We start from the raw sequence: 20,222 nt of genomic DNA, 5'->3' as shown, positions 1-20,222 counted from the left end.
TGTTTAGAGATGTGTGTGTGTGTGTGTGTGTGTGTGTGTGTGTGTGTTTAGGTGTCAAAAGGATAGTGAGGGTGAGGATAAAAAAAATAAGCTTTTAGGCTTTACCAGCACTCAGCCTTAACAGTAATGTTAACTTCTACCTTAAACCTAACAATTTAACAGAGGAGCAACACTTAACTTACACCTAACTTAAAAATTTACCAATTTAACAGAGGAATTGTACTTAACAGCGTTTAACCTAATTTAGGACTTAACGTTACTTACAAGCCTAACTTACTTAGACATCTAAGGTAACAGTGTTTCATCCCAGACACAGCTCGGATTTGCACTTCTTTTGAAAGTGTGGGCGTTGGGATGTTGTGCTGTTCAGGCAGGAAAAATAATTTCCAAGGCTGTTCCTAAAGAAAACAAGAGCTCCCTAGACAGCAGCAGTTCCTGGAAGCAGACAGTGTTTCTGATGAGCTCGAGAGGAGCTGAGCTCAGTGCTGTTTGTCAAGGCCAAGGCATCACAAGTATTTCTTAGATGACAGTGTGGCCTGGAAAAGGGGGAGGAGGAGGAGGATGCGCTGCCACAAGTACTTGAAAGCTTGTAATTTTTGGACTGCTTAAGTACATAGTGCAAATGGTACCTATACTTCTAGAGTGACTGCTGTCTTTTGAACTATTGCTTCTCAAAGCACACATGCAGTTTTGGTACGGGAAAAGCAAAAAAAGAAAAGTGTCCTCGGGTTTCAGAGATATGGCCCTTTCCTGCTTTACCTGATGCTGTTGTGATTTTGAGGTTTCTTTAAGTTGGGAACTGTTTCATCTAATTATTAATATTAACAATGTACAATATAAACAATGTATTTTTCATGAAACTTTGTGAATTTTTTCCAGATCTGGAAAAAATGTAAAGGCCATGACGTTTTCAGTGGCTTTGTCACCAGAATTTCATTCTGCAGTTACCACTAGAAGTTTTCCAGGTTGGCAGGTTTGTTAACCCCGTGTGTACGTGCGGCACCAGCTCCTCCTTGAATCAACACGAAGACACTGGGCAGTGCCTTGACTCATCCCCAACAGCAGGCTCAGCGTTTCCAAAGGAACGGAATACCCCTGTTCCTGCTGAGGAAGGGAACATCCCGGCCGCAGGGCCGAGGTGCGCCGAGCCGTGCCCGGCGCGGTCCCCACGTGGCGGCGGCGGAGCTCCGCGCCCGGCCCGGCCCCGCCGCTTCCTGCCCGAGCGGGGCGGGCCCGCAGCCTGCCCGGAGCTCCGGGGGCGGAGAGCGGGGCCATGGCCGGCCGGAACCCGGGCACCAAGCTGGGTAAGGGGCCGGCGGGGCCGGGGATCCCCCGTGGGCGCTGCGGGGTCCCGGGACGGGCGAGGCGGAGCGGGGCTGTGCCGGGCCCCGGCTCCCGCAGCCCGGCCGAGCCTCCCCCGGGGCGGCTGCGGGACCGCGTTCCTCCGAGAAGCCGAAATAGGAAACAGCGCTAGGGTTCTGTGCGTGTTCTGACACATCCCGTGATGGGTAACTGATGGGTAACCGCGAGGAGGCTTTGGGACTGCGGGTTAAACACGAGTTTCCGTGTCACACGTGGCTTTGGCTTTAGGGTTCCGAGCAGAGGTTGTAGGACAGCTTTGTATCCCTGGTCCTGTCACAAATCTAGACTTGCAGGGTCAGAGGTTCCGAGCAGGGGTCAGAGGTTGTAGGACAGCCCCGAAGTCCTGGTCCCGTCACAAAGCTGGAGTTGCAGGGTTGGAGGTTGTAGGACAGCTCTGTATCCCTGGTCCTGTCACAAATCTGGACGTGGTTCTCTCCTGTACGCCGTTCTGGTTTTCACGGGACTCTTCCTCCCCTCTTTCTCACCAAGAGATTAAAAGCACTTAATTTGGGCTCTGATTTGCAAACTCGAGACTCCGCCTCTTCTGATCATTCTTGTTGCTCGCTCTCTGGGGAGTGGTAAGGATTTTCCAGGTGTTTGCAGCTGGTCTCTGGGCCTGAAAGGTGGCTGTGCTTGAGATAAGGCAGAGAAAGGCTTTCTCTGCCTTTTCCTGGCTGGAGTTGCCTTTCTCCTCATTGCTGGGGAAGGGGAAAGTGCTACAGTTTCCTCAGCAAAACGCAGCTGCAGCAGTGGGATGAATTGAAGCGTTGAGACTTCCTCCAAGATGTGATAATTTGGTCATTATGAGTAGGTGGACAATGAAATAGAGGAGACAGGAATGGCCCCATGGAAGAGGGGGAGCAAAGGCCAGCTGGTGTGGAACAGGCAGGTCTCAAAGCTGGCAGGAGCAGAGTTCAGGAGATTGTGGCATCACGTGCCTGTCATGACAACAAGCACAGGCACTTTTAAATGATTAGCCTGTGGATGGACAAGTGAGAGCTGTGTTTCCATTCACTGAAATTGTGTAAATGTTGCAGCTTTCAAAAGTGAGCTGTGTAATTTCTCTTTGATGTCCTCTTTGATGGGCTGCTTGTAGGGACAGGTGAGTTTCAACTGCAGCCATCCCAAGAGCTGAAACAAACATTAATAATGTGGTTGACAAAACATCACTGTTAGGAAAAACAGCTAGCACAAAAGTCTGCAAATGCACTTCAGTTTCTTTAAACTAGGGATGTGTCATGCTTTTTCTTAGTAAATTCAAGCTTAAAATTAGCTGATGTATGGGGAATCCAGAAACTTGAAGGTGAAGTCAGCTCAGTTCTGATAGTTGTTGCCATCCCTTCCCAGAGATCTTTGTTTAAAGCAGTTGTGGTCAAAACAAGCTGTGTTAGATGTTCAGGGCTGGTGTAGGAAAGGCAATGGTGTGGCTGTCACCATGTTTGAGTGGCAGCTTCTAGCATCTGCCTTATGTTGGCTGCTTTAAAGAGAGAACTGCACCTCCCTCTAAATACATATCTGAAATACAGGAGCATACTAAATACAGCACTTAACATATCTTACTGCTGTGCCTTAGCTGGTAGCAGTACTCAGAAAGAACAGGCTAAACCCTTACCTTTATCTTTCATGGTTGCTAGCAATACTCACTGCTTCTGTCATTTAGGCACTTCAGCTTTTGAAGGTTTTGCAAGCCCGTGCCAGCAGCTTTAATTCAGGTGATTTGCCTTGTTTCCCACACAGCTTTGTGCAAAATTAGAGTCTTCTAACAGGGACATCTAGTGGTAAAATGTATTTTACTTAAAAATATATTGTTTGTGTCCTTTTCTATGTCTGCTGTTTCTGTACTAATGTCGTTATCAAAGCAGGAGGTCTCTGATGTTGCCATTAGAGAGGGTCTATTTGTTTTTCATTGGCAAACCAAACTCTTCACCAATCATGGCATGTAGTGCTTTCCTGTGTGATTTTTTAAAAAATAAATACATTTTTGTAAAATTCCTTGATTCTTCCCTCCTTATCTCCTTCCCTCGTGCCCATCACTGTGCCTTAGTAGAAGAAGGTTTTTCCTTGGACTAAAGAACAGGTGCATGTTCCTCAGATGAAAAGACCCTGATGTGCACAGTCAGAGGCTCACCAGCCTCATACACTGATACATTTGCCATCCAAGAGTCATGCAAAGAATCTGGACAAAGAGTTTTACAAGTTTTCCATTCCACAAGGACTGTTTGCAGACTTTGTGTGCTGGGGTTCACCACAATGCCTGCAGGGATGGGAATGAATGTGCCTTTCCTGCTCTGCTCTCCAGGGTCCTGGGTTATAACAGCCCAGATGTTTAATGTTTTGTCATGCTTCAGAAGAGTATCAGATGCAATTTTTAACATCACTTCACAATGAAGTAATGGAACATATCAGTTTTGGAAGTGCAAGCTGCTTTGGTTTAACTGTGGTGATGCAGACATGTGGGGACACAAGGACCATCGCCTCTGCCCAGCACTTAGAATGTACATGGAATATTGGGTCCAGTTTCTCTTTCCTGTGGCATTCACATTCTCTGAAAAAAATCCCTTCACTCAGGATTTTTCTCCTGAGAAGCCTCAGAGAAAAGGAGAACAAATTCCTATCTCATTTGCTTCTCCTGTGTTGTGCTTATGTGGAATGTGTTTGGAGATGGTTTACCCACAGGTGATTGTTCCATTGGGTTCTGCTGTGAGTTGTTTTGGCTCTTTGGCCAATCAGGGCCAAGCTGTGTCAGGGCTCTGGAAAAAGTCACGAGTTTTCATTATTAGCTTTTTAGCCTTCTCTAAGTATCCTTTCTGTATTCTTTAGTATAGTTTAATATTCTTTAATATAGTATTATGAAGTAATAAATTAGCCTTCTGAGAACATGGAGTTAGATTCATCATTATTGCCTTCGTTGAGGCATTCCCAGCAAATATAATTCTTTCCAATTGGAAAGAGAGATTGATAAAACTGTCACAGCTTCAGCAGAGGCACAGCACAATGGGGCTGGGGCTGAAGGGGTTGCCCTGTGAGGAAGAGCTGAAAGAGTTGGGCTGGTTTAGCCCAGGAAAATGAGGCAGAGGAGTTCATAGTGGATATGAGAGAAAATCTGGGGCAGAACAGTCTGGTGCTGGGACAGGTTGGGCTCAGAGAGGCTGTGCAATCTCCCTCCTTGGGGACTCTCAAAACCCACCTGAATAAAGCTCTCAGCAGCCTCAGAGCTGAGATGCTGCATTGCACAGGACAAATGATCTTCAAAGGTCTTCCAAATTATTCTACAATTATATGCTTTATTACCTCTGTGTGTCTATGTATGTCTGAATATATACACACACACACACACATATATGTATGTATTCTGAGCAATGACTAATTAATTGCAGTTGTTTTGAAGTGTTCCTGGATTCTTAAAAAACCCCATTATCTGTCTGTGTTGCTCAGACCCTCTAGCTGAAGGACCAAAAATACATTCATTATGTTTCAATTTCTATATTTTTAATTATAGTTGGTATTTCTGAGCCATCTACATGTGAGAGCTAGCCTGTTGGTAAGTGGCATTTAGATAATGAAGTGTTACATCCCTTTTCAAAACAGCATAATTCTGTTCTAATATATTAATAGCTACTTTTAGCCTGTACTGTGGCTCTGGTTCTTCACTGTTCTAGCACCTTTTGAATCTGGTGGATAATTTTAATCAAATTTGAAGGACAAGTATATGTCTTGGAAATAAGTTAGGCGCTGGGTGGAGTGACCAAATCAGTGCTTTTGTTGAGGGAAAGGCAGGTACAGATCAGAAATTACATGAATTTTCATTGCAGCTGTTTTATTTTGGCCTTTATGCCAGCCACAGAGTCCTGTTTTACTTATGGTTGTAAGGACCACATGAGGACAGCTGGCTTTTTGGGGTGAGGAGATGTCTCAAGAAGAGAGGAAACAACAGGGGACTTGGGCCTGATGTTCTGCCTCTCACTTCCTGAGGAAAGGCTTGTTGGTGGTTCCCAAAGTGCTTTGGAGGAGGACACCATGATCCGTTTTGTGTGATCCATGGACAGCCCTGTGTGATTTCACTGGCACAAGGCAGAAGAGCTGATTTCTACATGCTTTGAGTATCTGGATGCTGATAACTTGGAGACTGAACTTCTGTCGTATAAAAGAAAGACCCACATGAAATTGAGGATCTCTTGGTCCATATCAAGTGTCTCTATGGAAAAATAACATTGACTTCTGTCTTGACAGAGCTGAAAACCCCCAAATCTCTAAACAGCTTACATGGTGAGACATCTGTAACAAGACCTGATCCCAAAGCCTTTTCTCCCATTTCAATGGCTTTGCTCAGCTCTGTGTGACCAGCTGGGGTCAGCCTGTGTCCAGCTGAGCTCCTCCTTTCTCCAGGGAAGGTTCAGGATGCAGTTTGAGTCTCTTCTCCTGAAATAACAGCTTTCATCACTTCCCTTCCCCGTCTGATCGTGTGCTCATGGTAAGAGCAGGAGCACACATGCTGTCTCTGGCACACAAAATGAAATAACCACTTGAGGGGGGCAGCTCCTTTTGGGAACAGTGCTGCCTAAAAATGCTTGTGAAACTATTGCCTCAGGCGTTCTTGAGCTTTCTGTTTCACCATCTGAAGGGATGCCATCAACACGTTTTTTTTAAAAGCTTCTGTAAAGCTTAGTCTGTTTTATGAGGAATGTGTTAGGAAGCTTAGATATTTATGTAATTATCCTAATGAAGTGGTTTTATTTATTGTTTTCTGAGGAAATGCTCGGTATTTTTGGATTCGTGTTCTTCAAAGAGAGGAGATGAATTTCCTGTTAAGGAATTGAATATGATTTTTTCAGATGTCTTCAGAGAAAAAAGTAAACTAGAAGAGTGATTACAGAATATTGGCTAATTAGCTGTAGTGTAACTGCTTTAATTACTTTTATCCCTGAAGCCACATGACTGTGCAGATGACTAGCAGATGACTTATTTAAAAAAAAAAAGACATGTTCACACTGCAAGGTTAATGAGCCTAATTAAATATAGTTTTCCTTAGCCAGATACTAAATCATAAAGCTTGGGGGAATGAGGGAGGGGGAGAATCCAAAGGCAGTCAGTTCTATTTCAAAAAATGGTTTTATTCTGATATTTAATGAAAAAAAGAGAAAAGCTGGAATTGTCAGGGATTTTTCTGAATAAAGGCACTTAGATCTAAAGATTTGATGAGACCTCACATGGCAAACTTTGAAAGTCTATTTAGAGACAATTATGCCGAGACATATTTGTTTTCACTTACCCATTGCTTTAATTAATGTGGGAATGGGCTTGAATAAAAGGTCTGTGTTATATGGAAGTCTCCATCTGCTGCTGCACATTACCAGAACCTTTGTCCTTCCTTGCCGTGCCATTTTTATGGCACCATTTTATTTCCTGCAGTAAAAGCTGCATGATGTCTCTCATTAAGTTGTACAGAAAGGATGGAGTTCTGATTTTTTGTTAAATGATTCCTTTTTTTTTTCTAATAAATTTTCTGCCTGTGCTGTGCTCTGTGGTTTGAGTTCCCACACTCAAAAAAAATACTTGGAGATCCACATTCTGTGGTCTTGCTGGGACTCTTGCATCCCATGCACAAAAATTAGATATTAGGCATTACTGAGTTGCCATGTGTACTTTTGTGACTAGCCTTGAGTCCCTGAGAGCAGAGGGGAAAATGTGTCAGACAGTGAAAAGGGCTCAAACCAATGGATTTTGTCATATTTGCAAAAAACTTGCAGTCAGCTATTGCTGATCAGCTGCTATTTGGTGACTTTCACAGGTGACTTTGGGCAAAGCAAAAGTAGTAGATATTTCCACTTCCACTCTCTTCCACACCTTTTGTCCCATTATGAATTGCCTTTTTTCTTTTTCTTTTATTTTTTTTCTTTCTACAAGTGACTTTATAGTTGTTTATTTCCTTTAAGCTGATTTAGTGTGCAGGGCTCTAACATCTTAAAAAGATTGCTTAGACCTGAGTCAGGATGCTCAAGAGGCAGGTTGGGTAGATACAGCAGCTTTATCAGACTGAATCCTCTACCAACAATGGCTAATGAAGAATTAACCTACTCATGGGCGAAATTTGTGCCCTTTCATTTAAATTTTCATCTCAAACTTGAATTTTCCTTGACCGACTAGACACCGTCTTCACATTCTCCCAAAGAATTGTTTTTATAAATCATTTACTGATTGGTTTTCTTGATTGTCTTCAAAAGTGTAGAAAGAATAGGTTAGAGCAGACCAGCTGAAAGGATCCTTATTAGAGAGGGAGAAGCTGAGTTCCTCATCTAAACTGCTTCTTTTGGTTTTATCACATTTTCCAAAGGGGCTGAAAGGTCACTGTGCACCCAGGAGGGTTCAAAAGTTATTATAATAAATGGGATTATGATGAAATGATGCTACCTCAGCGCTTGGCACAGGTAGCAGAAGAATCATAACACAGAGTTTGTGTGTCCCTCCTCTATATATTGATTTATGCGTGTTTTCCTCCCCCATGGACTTTGTCAAATATATCCTGATAGGCAAAAAAGGAGGAAAGTTGTAGCCATGGTTTTTTTAGCAATTTTTTCTCACCTGCTTTCTTCAAGTCAGCTGAGCTGAGCTGCTTGTTTTGGGGACAGAAGGGATAAACCTGTGGCTTTGAAATTGGGAAGAATAACAAGGGTTTGTTGTTTGACTCACTTACAACTTTCCAAGCTCCCCCTTTTCTTTATTGTCATGCAGTGAGTGATGCTAAACTCTTTAAAAAATCCATAATTCCTTAGGATCCCTTTGGTTTATTTGTTCTGCTTCCAGCTAAGACTTTGTGGTACCACTCACTAATAGTTTGTATGTGGTAATAGGACAGTGGTAGCTTACTTATGCTCAAAACAAGATTTTCTTCAGCTGTTTCATGTTGTCCTGCATTTCCTCTGAGTCATCTTTACCCTAAATTGGTTTTTGTACATCTAGGAAAACAAGCTTTTATTTACACATACTTTGGCTAGTATATTAGTTTTCTACATTTTTTTGGCTATTAAAGCTATTCAGTAGGAAGAAAAAAAAAGTATAAGATTTCAGTACAAAATTAGTGATTTTGTCTACCAGCTTTTTTTTTTTTTTTAAGTTTTAAGCATTTTTTTAATCAATATGCTCAAGGGAAATGCAATTTACCACTGTAGTAAAGAAGATTCATAGAGTGACATGCTCTTAATAAATTCAGTCACCCAGAATTATGATCTCCTAGTACCTGCCTATGCCCATGTCCATATTCTGCCCTTAACTGGGGATGATATTTGATGAGTGATGGTGGTGATTTGCTGATGATTGCTGGTTAATGATTGTTGGTGTTATTTTCATGGAATGCTTGTACGATCGGTATTTAGAAGAATTATTTACATTTTGGGATGTGAGAGATTTTAAAGATGCTCGAGTTTCTTTTTCCTGTGTACTCTTATATTAAAAATTACACTCTAGATTTACCATACTAAGCAGAAATTTAAAGATTTCAAGAGCCTGAGCCCTCAGTTCGCCTTTTTCAGTCAGTTACCCTTTGTTAAGCAGCGGCCAATACTTGGTTCTTCTGGCTCTAGACAGTTTCATTATTTTAGTACATGCATCTGCTGCTCTTTGGGAATTCTGGAATTTAGAAATAAGCCATCAAGCAATGGCAGAAGGCTGTTTTTAGTTTTTTTTTTTTTTCATGCTACATGTATAATAAACTTATATTTAAGTTTACAAGACAGTGTCTCTGTCTCATCAGCACTCAGTTAATTCACTTGTAATGGCACACAGAATATGCTGTGTGAAATATCCAGTTCACAGATCATCCCCTGACAGAAGCTGAGGTTATTTTGGACTGGTGATAAGTACACAAGCCATTAGAAGGACATGAAAGCACGACACTCTCTTCAGAGGCTCCAAACTTTCTACAGCTTTCTTCTGAAGTACCACACCATATATTAAAAGAACACAGAAATAGATGAAGCTTTTTTTTTTTTGTTTCTCTCCCCAGAACTTGGCTGGATCTCAAAAGTGTATGTGAATCGACCTGCAGTGGTGAGGCATGCAGAACAAATTAAAAAATGGAAAACTCTGAAAGGTAATTGGCAAGTAAGTGCTCTTCTTATGCATTCTGTTCCTGTATTTTTAAAGCAGTCACTCTGCCTCTCCAGGCTGTAATATTGAATTTTTTTCAAGATACATGTAAACTTAAAAGATGTGCTTGTCCATGTCTTATTTTTGTAATTTGTATTTGATGATGATGGGATGGAATAAGGTGATGCATTTATCCAAACAAGTTAAAAACCATATAACTCATGACTGGCAAAACTGCAAATGGATTTAAGTCATCTTTATTCATGAGTGGATTAAATTGTGTATTACTATCCCTCCACATTTATTCTGTTTTCCAGACAGACTTCTCTGCATGCTGCCTTCTTATTTTTTATTTTTAAAGCTGTAAGATATGATCATGGTCCCTGTCAAATTTGACCTACCTGGATGATTTTTCTTTGCTTAAACATTGTCAACGTGTGTGATTTCATTGCTTAATGAGTTTTTTTTAGCTAAAAATCAAAAATCCTGACTGGCTGTGGCATTTGGTGGGGGGAAGGAGCCCACTAATGTTAGGAAAACTGACTTTTCAGCTGCTGAGATAAGGAAAATGGTTGGTTATTGTCCATCTTAGTATAAAAAGACAAACTTTTTCTCCATTCACCAAGCAGCTGTTCTGCGAACAATGCTTGGGATGCCTCCTCTCTGCACTCTGAACAACTTGTTTATATGCAACAGTAGCTGAAAACCTGAAAACAGGAGAAAGGAAATGATGAAGGATCAATCTTAAGAGTGGAGTGTAACAACGAAGCAAGAATCATTTAATTATACTCAATTCTTTAAAAAGTTGTTAAAAGTAGTTGAAGGGTGTCAGAAGCATCTCTCCTTTGTTTGAACATTGTCACAGCAGGGCAGTCATGTGCTGTTTTCTCAACAGAGTTGATTTTGAACCTGTACATGTTTGAATGTGAGCAGCATCACAGATTCAAATCCTGTAGCCTGTTTCCCAAAATACCCAATTGGAAAACCTTTTTAAAAACCCTGAAGTTTATACCATTTCTTGAAGCCCCCTGACTACATCTGTCTTCATGACTGTGATTCATGTCATAGGAGAGGAGACAAAAATTCCCACAAACAGAGGATAAAAAAATCCAAGTAAAAGTAACATAAAACTATTTCTAGGGAAAATTCCTTTCAAATCATTATAGGATGAAAGGAGGAAGCAGAAACAATCAGTCAGGCTTAGACCAACAGTGGCCAGTGATTGTTTATTACCCCATTGCCATTGCAAACTGTCCCTCTGTACAAGTGTCCTGTAAGAGAAGTCAGCTTTGAGTGAAGCCATCGCTGTAAATGAGCATTTTCTGGAAGACCTTCGACAGATAATTCAAAATAATGTCTTAAGCTCAATTTTTGTTCAGCAAAAAAAGCTCATAAAAATTTTAGTTATGCTTCTGTTCCATTCTTTGATTAATAAGTCTTTTAGAATTCTGAAGCATTTCCATCTAAAGAGGGCTTTAACCTTGTCACTTACCTCTTGCTTTTGGGCTTTTTTTGCACCAAAATTACAGGTGTTTTTTATTCCTGATTCACACAAAAAGAAGTGGATCCTTTTGAGATCCTTTTGAGGAAGTATCCTCTGTACCATTAGATATGCTGAAGACATGAACAAATATTTGCCAGCCTGTCTACCCTAAGCCATTATTTGCTTCTATGTTCCATCCTATACATTTCCCCACTGTCAGAGTGAGAGCCATGCTTCTGATTCCTGCACTTCTAAGGCAGTTTGGCCTTGGAATTGCAAACAGCAATGCTCCATTCCTTGCTTTGTTCCCTTTACAGGCAGCCTGGCTGCTGAAAGCTGTCACCTGCATAGACCTCACCACTCTCTCAGGTGATGATACTCCTTCAAACGTTCAAAGGCTGTGTTTTAAAGCAAAGCACCCTATCAGAGAGGATCTGCTCAAGGCCTTGGACATGCATGATAAAGGTATGGTGGCTTTTGGGGTGTGTATTTTCTAGAGGAAATGTCTGTGTTTCCTTGTTATTTTCTCACTTTTTGGAAAGGACCTTGGTCCACTCCTTGGACCAAAGGCGAATCATGCCTCTGATTGAAGCCATACACATAAATACCAAAGATTCGTCTTTTTATAAAAACTTGGATTTATGGACTCTTCAGACAGGTGAAGTATAAAATATGAGGTCAATTATCTGCGAGTTGGAGAGAAGAGCACTTCAGCTAGAAATGCAGGAGAGCTGCATTAACATAAAGACTGCTCAGTTGCTGCTGGGCTCAGTTTGGCTCCACAAGTAAGAGCAGAGCTTGGCAGTGCAGTTTCTCTTGCAGCAATTTGCTGATCAAGCGTAACTGTGATCAAGTCTTTACTGTGTTGGCATTAAACTGTGAGTCTGTCAATAAAAACTTTGGAGTTTTAGCTGCTGCTAATGCAGACTTGCTCCCTGGGTCAGTTGAAGGGATGTGAGGGAGGAAACAGCACAAGAATTACCTGGGCCATTTGAGCAGCATAACAGACATCCCTGGTGTGCTGCTTAAATCCTTGTGAGAACACAGGAGTGGGAGGTGAGGACGATGCACAGTGCTCATGGAGAAGGTGGAATTCTCTGTATGCAAAAGGGAACTGTGGGGTTTGCTTTTGCAGGTATCACTGCTGCAGCAGTTTGTGTGTATCCTGCAAGAGTCTCTGATGCTGTGAACACCCTCAAAGCTGCTGGTTGTAACATACCAGTGGCTTCAGGTAAGGTTCATTCAAAAATATCCCATTAAATAATTTGATGTTATGAAATAGATAGAGAAATCCAGAAGTTTGGACTTGCTTTTGTGTCAGGGAGTAAGGTGAAAAGGTAACAGGTGGAAGGAAAGGAAGGAGGATTTTCTTCTGGTATAATCTTTTGTTGTCTTCCAACTTCAAGCTTATCAGGAATGCCAAATCTTTTTGCTAGAAGCTTTTCAAAGAGGCCTTTAAAATATATCAGTGTTTTTCTCACCTGGATAGAAGAAATTGAGATAGAGTGCTGGACAAGTATCAGTATTCACTAAGTAGATGATGATGATGATGCTGATGTGAGTTCTAATAAAGGTTCATTTTCCCTATCATGTTTGGCTTTTAAGTGCAGTCCTGTGTCAAGGTCAGCAACTGTGTGCCACACACCCGCTCATGCAGCCTCTTCCAGGATGGAGGGGAAAAGAGAATTGGAAGAGTAAAAGTGAGAAAATTTGTGGTTTCAGATAAGAGCTGTCTTTTTGTGCACTCCCGGCCCACTCACCAAGAAAAGGCCTTGACTCTGTGCTGGCACTACTCTGCACTTACCAAACCATCCCTGGAGAGCCAAGGCTGTTTCCTGCACAAATCCAAACCAGCCCAGCTACAGTGGGGATAACTATCCCAGCCAAAAGCAGCACATCCTGCAGGCTGACTTCAGGGAAGCTGTGAGCAGAGCAAGGGGTTGTTGCCTGCTGAGCAGGTTCAGGACATCCAAAATCTAAAAGGGTCAGCTCTTCTCCAGTCATCATACGTAAGGGACAAGTCCTGAATTTACAGGAAGCAAGAAGTACAATCAAAGAATTACTCAGGTTGGAAGGCAGCCCTGGATATGATCTGGTCCAACCCCCTGCTCAAAGCAGGGTCTGACTTTGAAGTTAGATCAGGTGTTAAATGCTAAGATACATGTGAGTTTTTTGTTCTTGTTTCATTGTGTAGGGGAAAAATACTTACTAAATGCATTTATATGTCAGAGAGAAAGACAATCTCTGACAGAGCCATTAGTTTTTCCATTTCCAAAGTTACCTTCGAGTTTTGTACTTAACCATCATAAACATAATCTCAAATAGAACTCATCGAAAGCAATTTTTGCTATATTGTGATTTAACCATTAAATGCATTATTATGATTTAATCACGATACTACTTAAAAGAATTGGAGAAAATTAAAAATGTATATATTGCTTCATATCTGAGCTCCTTGTTTGCTCAGTCTGCTGGAAGCAATAGGTATTGTGCTTTTATCTAGGCTGTTCTGGAAAACATCGAGGCATGTGAAAGATCTTTTCACAAGATGCACTTACCTTGCTGGACATTGGTTTTTGAGGGTAGAGCCAATGTTTCTTGTGGATGAAGAGAGAGTAGGATGAGGTGCCTGTAATTTTTTTTAATCGTGGCAAGTATTAAACAAAAAGAATAATGTTCAAACTTTTTGGTGTATTACTGGTATTTTCAATTTTATGGTCGATTTCTAAAACTCTTAACACATTCATTAAACATTTCTTCCTTCTACTTGCACCCCTTTCATGCTAGTGGCTGCTGGGTTTCCATCTGGACAAACTCCTCTGGAGACCAAACTGGCTGAAATAAAGCTGGCAGTGGAATATGGGGCCCGAGAGATTGACATTGTCATTAGCAGGAGTCTGGTGCTGACTGGCCAGTGGGAAGGTAAGTAAAAAAAAAGTTCCTTTGGCAAGGAGCCTAAACCTTGCTATAAGCACATGCAGGGTCTGTCTTTGTCTCTTCCCCAAACCTCTCCATCAATCCTTGAAGTATTTGATCTTTCCCCTCAGAGTAATCTGGGGCTCTGAGCTAAATAAAAACTATTTAATAGAATTTATGACAAAGGGTTGCATTTTTTGAGAGGGATGCTGTTGGAAGTTGTGGCAGGCTGGGCCGGCAGAATGACTTTGTGGTTTGAAAATTCCCATCTATTCCCTCTGTGCCTTAGAGGATTTTATGTACAGCATTTAAAAAATAGCAAGTAAAGGCCTAATTATTGGAAGAGTTTTGTTAGAAAGCCCAAGGGGCTGCTAATGTAGATGATACCTTTTAAAATATACATGTTTCATTTCTTGACGAAAACACGTATTCTAGTTGTTTTCTTTTTGCTGAAAGTTGAGGGAACAAATTGACTGTTCATATTATTATTGATGTTCTGGCATCTGTAGACTACTACTAATTAGTTGGAACAATAATGCTGAAGATGGTTTTTGCTCTAATTGCATCCTTAATGTACTGTGAATGGTTTGCCTTAAGTGCTGACAGTGCTCCTATAACTAATCTCCATGTGAAGGTAGACACATCATTGTCTTGGAATGAATTTTCCATTTAGCTGTATAATGCAGTGCCAGAATATCCTATGTGCTTGGCAGACTTTATAATGAAGGCCTGGTACCTGACTTTATTTAAGGAAATAACAGAAATCACAGTAATAGATCATGTTTTCTGGACTTCTTGCAATTAACAGTTAGAACTGAACCCAAAACCCCCACATGTTTCTGCATCTGTGTCTTCAGGACTGGTTTCCTTGCTGTAATATCTTGGCCTCTTTTGTAGTATTTGAAATCTCCATACTTTAGGTCTTAATTATTTAAGGATTAATATATTTTTTTAATGTGAAGGAGAACTCAGAGGAGAAATACAGGGCTTGGATTCAGAGAGAGAGTTTGGATCATGACTGAAATGAATGGGATATGAATTACTCTTTGTGGTCACAAATTACAAGGGAGGAGTACACAGACACAGCAATGATAGATGTGCTATAAAGCTGTCACATTACTAAATAAGTAAATTAGAGATGGCTTTTAATTTGGTATGAATATTCTTTTATCCAGAGCCGAAGTCTTGACAAGGTTGAAAGCCATCCTTATTTTATATATTTTTTAATATATATTTATATATATATACACATATAAATATATATTAAATATATATTACTGTATATTTTATATATAGTATAAATGATGATGCAGTATTTATATAATATAGTATATAAATATATACAAATATATTAATATATCTATGTACTATATAAATATATTATTAAATATAAATATAAATAATATATTTTTTCACCAATGGCAGAATTCAATTTATTTCCAAATGATTTCCTAAGTTTATTCATGAATCTGAATCTGTTTGTGACACGTGAATACATGATCTTGAAAGAAAGCTAGTTCAGGAACAGCATTTACTTGTGCCATAAGGTGAAAAATTACAATATTTAACTTTCCTATATAGAAATAAAGGTATTTCATTAGGTGATCTGTATATTTTGGTGAAAATCTAGTGTTCTGTCTTCCTGTTTAGCTTTCAATAGGTATGTTACCTGTGTGATTAGGAATAATTTAGAATAATATATAAAATACTTATAAGGAATCTAGAAGAAGAGACAAAAAAGAATTTTTAGGCTAAATCCCTATATTACATAAAATTAAGTAGTGCAGTACCTGTGCCTGTGTTTTAGGCACTTCATCAACTAAAGCTGCCTTGCAATTATATTATAACTTATGCTAATAGTAGTAGCCATTATAATAATAACAAAAATAACAATAATAATAATATGCTTCAATGGGTATTTTCTTATGCTGACAGCCTTCACAACCTCAGAAGTTATTGAAAAAAATCTATGTGGTGGAGTGCTTTTTAGTTCATTTCTAGCTTTTCTTCTAGCCTGTGCAATAATTGGGGTCACCACAATAGAATAGTGTTGCTTTGTGATTTGCTTCAAAGGCTTGTTTGGTTATTAAATATTTTAGTGTATGTCCAATTATGTCAAGTTATTTTAAAGAAATTCTTGAATATTGCTGGAGCTCTTTATGACACTCAGAATGCATTTTCCAGATCTTTGTGAAGTAATTGTTAAGATCTTTTAAATAATGCTGAGTGTGAAAGCAGCTTTATTGGACAGCTAAATTACATCAGAAAATAACATGAAATGAAATACAAGTTTATGAATTTACATACCTTTTATAAGTTTTTAGCTTTTAAAGCAATACTACTTTAAAGTAGTTTACTCAGCTTTTGTCTTGTATTACTTGACAAAGTATGGATTAAACATAAATTACCAATTTGGACACTTCCTTTAGACACAGAATGTGGAGTTTTTATGTAAGGACTGATCAAGTTGACCAACAAATTGTTGAAATAGACTGGATCTATTTATTATTCATTTTTTCCCCCTGTCATCAGCATTTGCTGAACTCCTGAAGTTGTGTGGGGTGCAGTAATGTCAGTGCTAATTCCACAGCTGCTAGCAAACACCTGGACATGCTACACTGTCAGTGGCTGCAGGAGCATTGTTAACCCATCATTTGCTCTGTGGTAGTTGAATTTTCCTGTAAAAAAAGGGAAAAAAATTCCAGTTATACTCTGAGAAATTCGAGCAAGACTGCATCCATGGTATAACCCCATTATGAAAAGTGCTTTTCACTGCTGCTGATTTTTTAGGTGTGGGTTTAGAGGCTTTGATCAGGGACTGGGACCTTTTTTTGTGCTACATACTTCATAAACAGCACAGGCAGAACACAGTCCCTGCTCCAGAGCCTTGGAGAAGCCTCCCCACGTTGTTCAGGAGGGTTGTAGCTGGATTTACCATTTGTAGATGGGCAGACTGCCCTGCTGCACTGTGGTATTTGCTGGGTTCCCAGGACGAAGGAGGAATTGAGAATCTGGCTCCATGTTCTTAGAAGGCTAGTTTATTACTATATTACATTACATTACATTTATTATACCATATACTATATATTTTATACTATATATTTTATACTATATATTTTATACTATATATTTTATACTGTAATATGTATATATAATATATTATATTATATATTATATTATGCTATACTAAAACTATACTAAAGAATAGAGAAAGAATACTTACAGAAGGTTTAACAAGATACTGATTAAAAACTCCTGACTCTCTCCTCCGAGTCTGACACAGCTCGATGGTGATTGGTCATTAAATAAAAACAATTCACCTGTTGGATAAAAAAAAATCTCCAAGCACATTCCAAAGCTGCAAAACACAGGAGAAGCAAATGAGATAAATATTGTTTTCCTTTTTCTCTGAGGCTTTTCAGCTTCCCAGGAGAAGAAATCCTGGAGGAGGGATTTTTCCAGAAAATATGACAGTGACACTGCACAGTGTCTGTCTGGTGCTGGCAGCAGCAGCAGCTCGGGCTCCTGAAGCCCAGCTCTGTCTCCAGAACGTGAATCCCTGGAGTTGCACATATGTGAGGCGGTTGTGTTGTGCTGATAGCCTCGTGCTTGTCATTTTGTTAACAAACCTGCCATTAACATGCCAGACACCAGGGGCTCCAGCTCATTTTCCAGTTTCCAGCCCATCACAATCACCTTGATCTTTTGGGCTAACGGAAATCAAAACATCTTCTCATCTCAATTTCTATGCGTTGTCACTGACTAGAAAAAAACACCAAAAAAATTGAATTTTTTAAAAGAAAAGTGATTTTATTACCACATTTTTGAAGAGCTATTCCATTAAAAAATTAGGTGTGGTTTTTTCTCCTTTTAGGAGATCTGGATTATCTCCTTTATTTTGTGATTTTTAGGAGTATTGTATTACACCAAAGTAACAGACCATCTAGACAACCTAGTGCAGATTACAGCCAGCAGAAATTATCAAGGATGTTTGCTTGGGAAATGTACAGGGAAGAAACATGTTCTCTGCTGTATTTAATAGCTGCTAAAATTCAATATAATGTACTAAATGTTCACAGTGTTACGAAAATGACAAGGACACTTACAACTCTTGTGTTTTATAACAGTGGAATTAAAACCACAGCTACAAAAGCATTTTTTTCCCCCTACAAAATAGGATTTTTTCTGACTTCAATAAATGCATCTAGTAAAAGCAGATCTGAAGTTCATGAAAACTGTCAGGTATCTCAATTGATGCAAAGTAGAAGAGTTCTTTTGTCACATCCATTTGAACAGCTGGGTCAGTAGAGCTCCTGCACACTGTATTTGTGAGCAGCTGCCTCCAGGTATATTCTATACAGCTTGGCTTGCTTTGGGGTTTTTTTTGTTGATTTATTGGTTTTAGTAGCTTTTTTGCTTTTTTGCTTTTTTTTTTTTTTCTTTCCTGGCTTAAGATTTAGTCTGCTTTTAGAAAGGATAATATTGGTTAATATGCTGGAGAGTTCTGGCCATTTGTTTGAGAGCTTTTGCTTTTTCCTTGTTTTTAGGAGTCAAAAATAAATTCTCTTGCAACCTCTCCATGGGGTTCTTAGCTCATTAGTTGAAAATATGCCTGCAGGGTTTCCTGTGACAGAGTTTTTTGGCCAAAATCTTTGTGCCACTGCTGCTAACCAGAGATGCAGTGTGTGCTGTGGCAGTCGCTGGTGCTCTGCACAGCTCACAGATATTCCTGCATTTGTAGCACCCAGCTTTGATCCTGCTGCTGTTCAGCCTGATGCAACTGAGTCCTTAAGTGCTGGACTTTTTGGCAGCACAGACTATCCCACAGGAAGCCCAGCACTCCTTGAAACACTGAGTACATTTTGAAGTGTGACCGACTAGACATTTAGACGTTTGCCCAAGATTTTCAGGATAATCCCATTATTTGTGCCTTGATTTAAATCTGACTGAGTACTGAAACTTCTCCTTTTATTTTTGAAAGGAGCCGGAGCTTTTACACTTGTTCTGTATCAAAGCAGTCCCACCTTGCACTGGGACTGTCATGCTTTGGCTCAAATGTAGTTGCATTTCAATCTATACTTGTACTGCAGGCTTGAAAATGCCCCGTGAACCTCAGCTGTCGTCTGCAGTAATTGTTCTCTGAATAAAGAGCAGCATTTCTTACCTACACACCTGTCCCACTGAAGTGTGCCCGCTTTTCCTCCACCCCAGCTAAGCTGCCAGACACGGGTGATTGAGGATCCTGAGTGTTCCTGGCCGTGGGATGATGAGTGCTGGCAGGCAGCGAGGCTGCTCGAACCAGCCTGACGCTAATTGCATGTAAAAGCACCTTCCAACTGCAAGGGAGGCTGCTGGAGCTGCAGTGCCAGGGAACAACAGCTGTGAGGATGGAATTTCTTTTCATGGAATCCAACCTAAACGTACATTTTGTTGATTTTGTTTTGACATTTCTGGTGGCGTATCTCGAAGGTAGGGAAAACTTTTTCCTCTTGTTACCGAAGCTAGAAGAAGAAGAAAGCTGCTTTCTCTGGGTTTTCAAAAGCTTCAGGAAAAGAGTTGATCCACAAAAAGAGATTTCATTTGGATCTAACATGAGTAGGATTATTAAATGCACAAAAAAATAAAAAATAGCACAGGTCCTTTGTGTTTCCTTTTGGAGCCTCGATTTGATGTAGGTTTCTGGAGCATCACCAATTGATCAATAAAACATGTTAGACTGCATGCTAGTTCTGATTAATTCACACCTTTGGTACACAGTGAGAAACAAGGTGAAGCCTGGTGTCTATAAAGGGACTTGCTAAGTGCATCAGCCAGTTGTCTGCTAATGTGTGCAGCGTGTCTCAGAAGGCCAGCCCAGCAATTCCAGCTCTGGACACCCTGGTGTGCCCATGGCATCAGTGGGATGAGGGCCCTGCCACAGCTGCCAAACCCTGCCCCACGCTTCCAGGTCTCACTTAAGGGCTGAGGGGAAAAGTCTAGTATTGCTGAAAAAAACAAAAGTCTTTCTAGCCTGGACTGTTTTAGCAAGACCTATTTAAAGCTGTATTTTAGCCTTCTGTCAAAGAACTTTTTGATTATGTGTTTGAAGATTGACAATTTGTCAAAAGGACCCTCTTGCAAAGCATCCTGTTTGTTCCTTTTGCATCTTAGTTTTTTTTAAATTCAAAATCCAGAAGTGGTGACTGTGTATTGTAAAAGCTGCTTTTCTCCCTGCACAGGAGCAATCTTAAACATCCCAAGCAGCCAACTTCTGACAGCAGTGCTTCCTTAGTTTCTGGCTTTTCTAGTCTCCCTCTGTGTAAACTTTTGTGGGAGCACTGCTGAATTTTACCAGGAAGGGTAAAAGGGAGAATTTCACTGGCCAGGTGCAGAGGAAAAC

General features: G+C 40.2%; 1 protein-coding gene across 1 annotated transcript in view; it reads left to right on the top strand.

The window, feature by feature from the left end:
- The first annotated feature begins 1,209 nt into the window (after nucleotides 1-1,209).
- DERA (deoxyribose-phosphate aldolase) overlaps nucleotides 1,210-20,222 on the top strand; it is a 46,994-nt gene continuing 27,981 nt past the window's right edge. The window contains exons 1-5 of the mRNA XM_030961061.1: nucleotides 1,210-1,304; nucleotides 9,362-9,459; nucleotides 11,245-11,392; nucleotides 12,063-12,158; nucleotides 13,715-13,849. Of these exons, the coding sequence (XP_030816921.1) occupies nucleotides 1,274-1,304; nucleotides 9,362-9,459; nucleotides 11,245-11,392; nucleotides 12,063-12,158; nucleotides 13,715-13,849 (508 nt within the window). The 5' untranslated portion in view covers nucleotides 1,210-1,273. The remainder of the gene's footprint in view (nucleotides 1,305-9,361; nucleotides 9,460-11,244; nucleotides 11,393-12,062; nucleotides 12,159-13,714; nucleotides 13,850-20,222) is intronic.

The sequence above is a fragment of the Camarhynchus parvulus genome, chromosome 1A, assembly GCF_901933205.1.
Source record: "Camarhynchus parvulus chromosome 1A, STF_HiC, whole genome shotgun sequence".
In the NCBI taxonomy this organism is placed as follows: Eukaryota; Metazoa; Chordata; class Aves; order Passeriformes; family Thraupidae; genus Camarhynchus; species Camarhynchus parvulus.
Note: the sequence above shows the minus strand (reverse complement) of the source record. Positions and strands in the feature narration are given on the sequence as shown.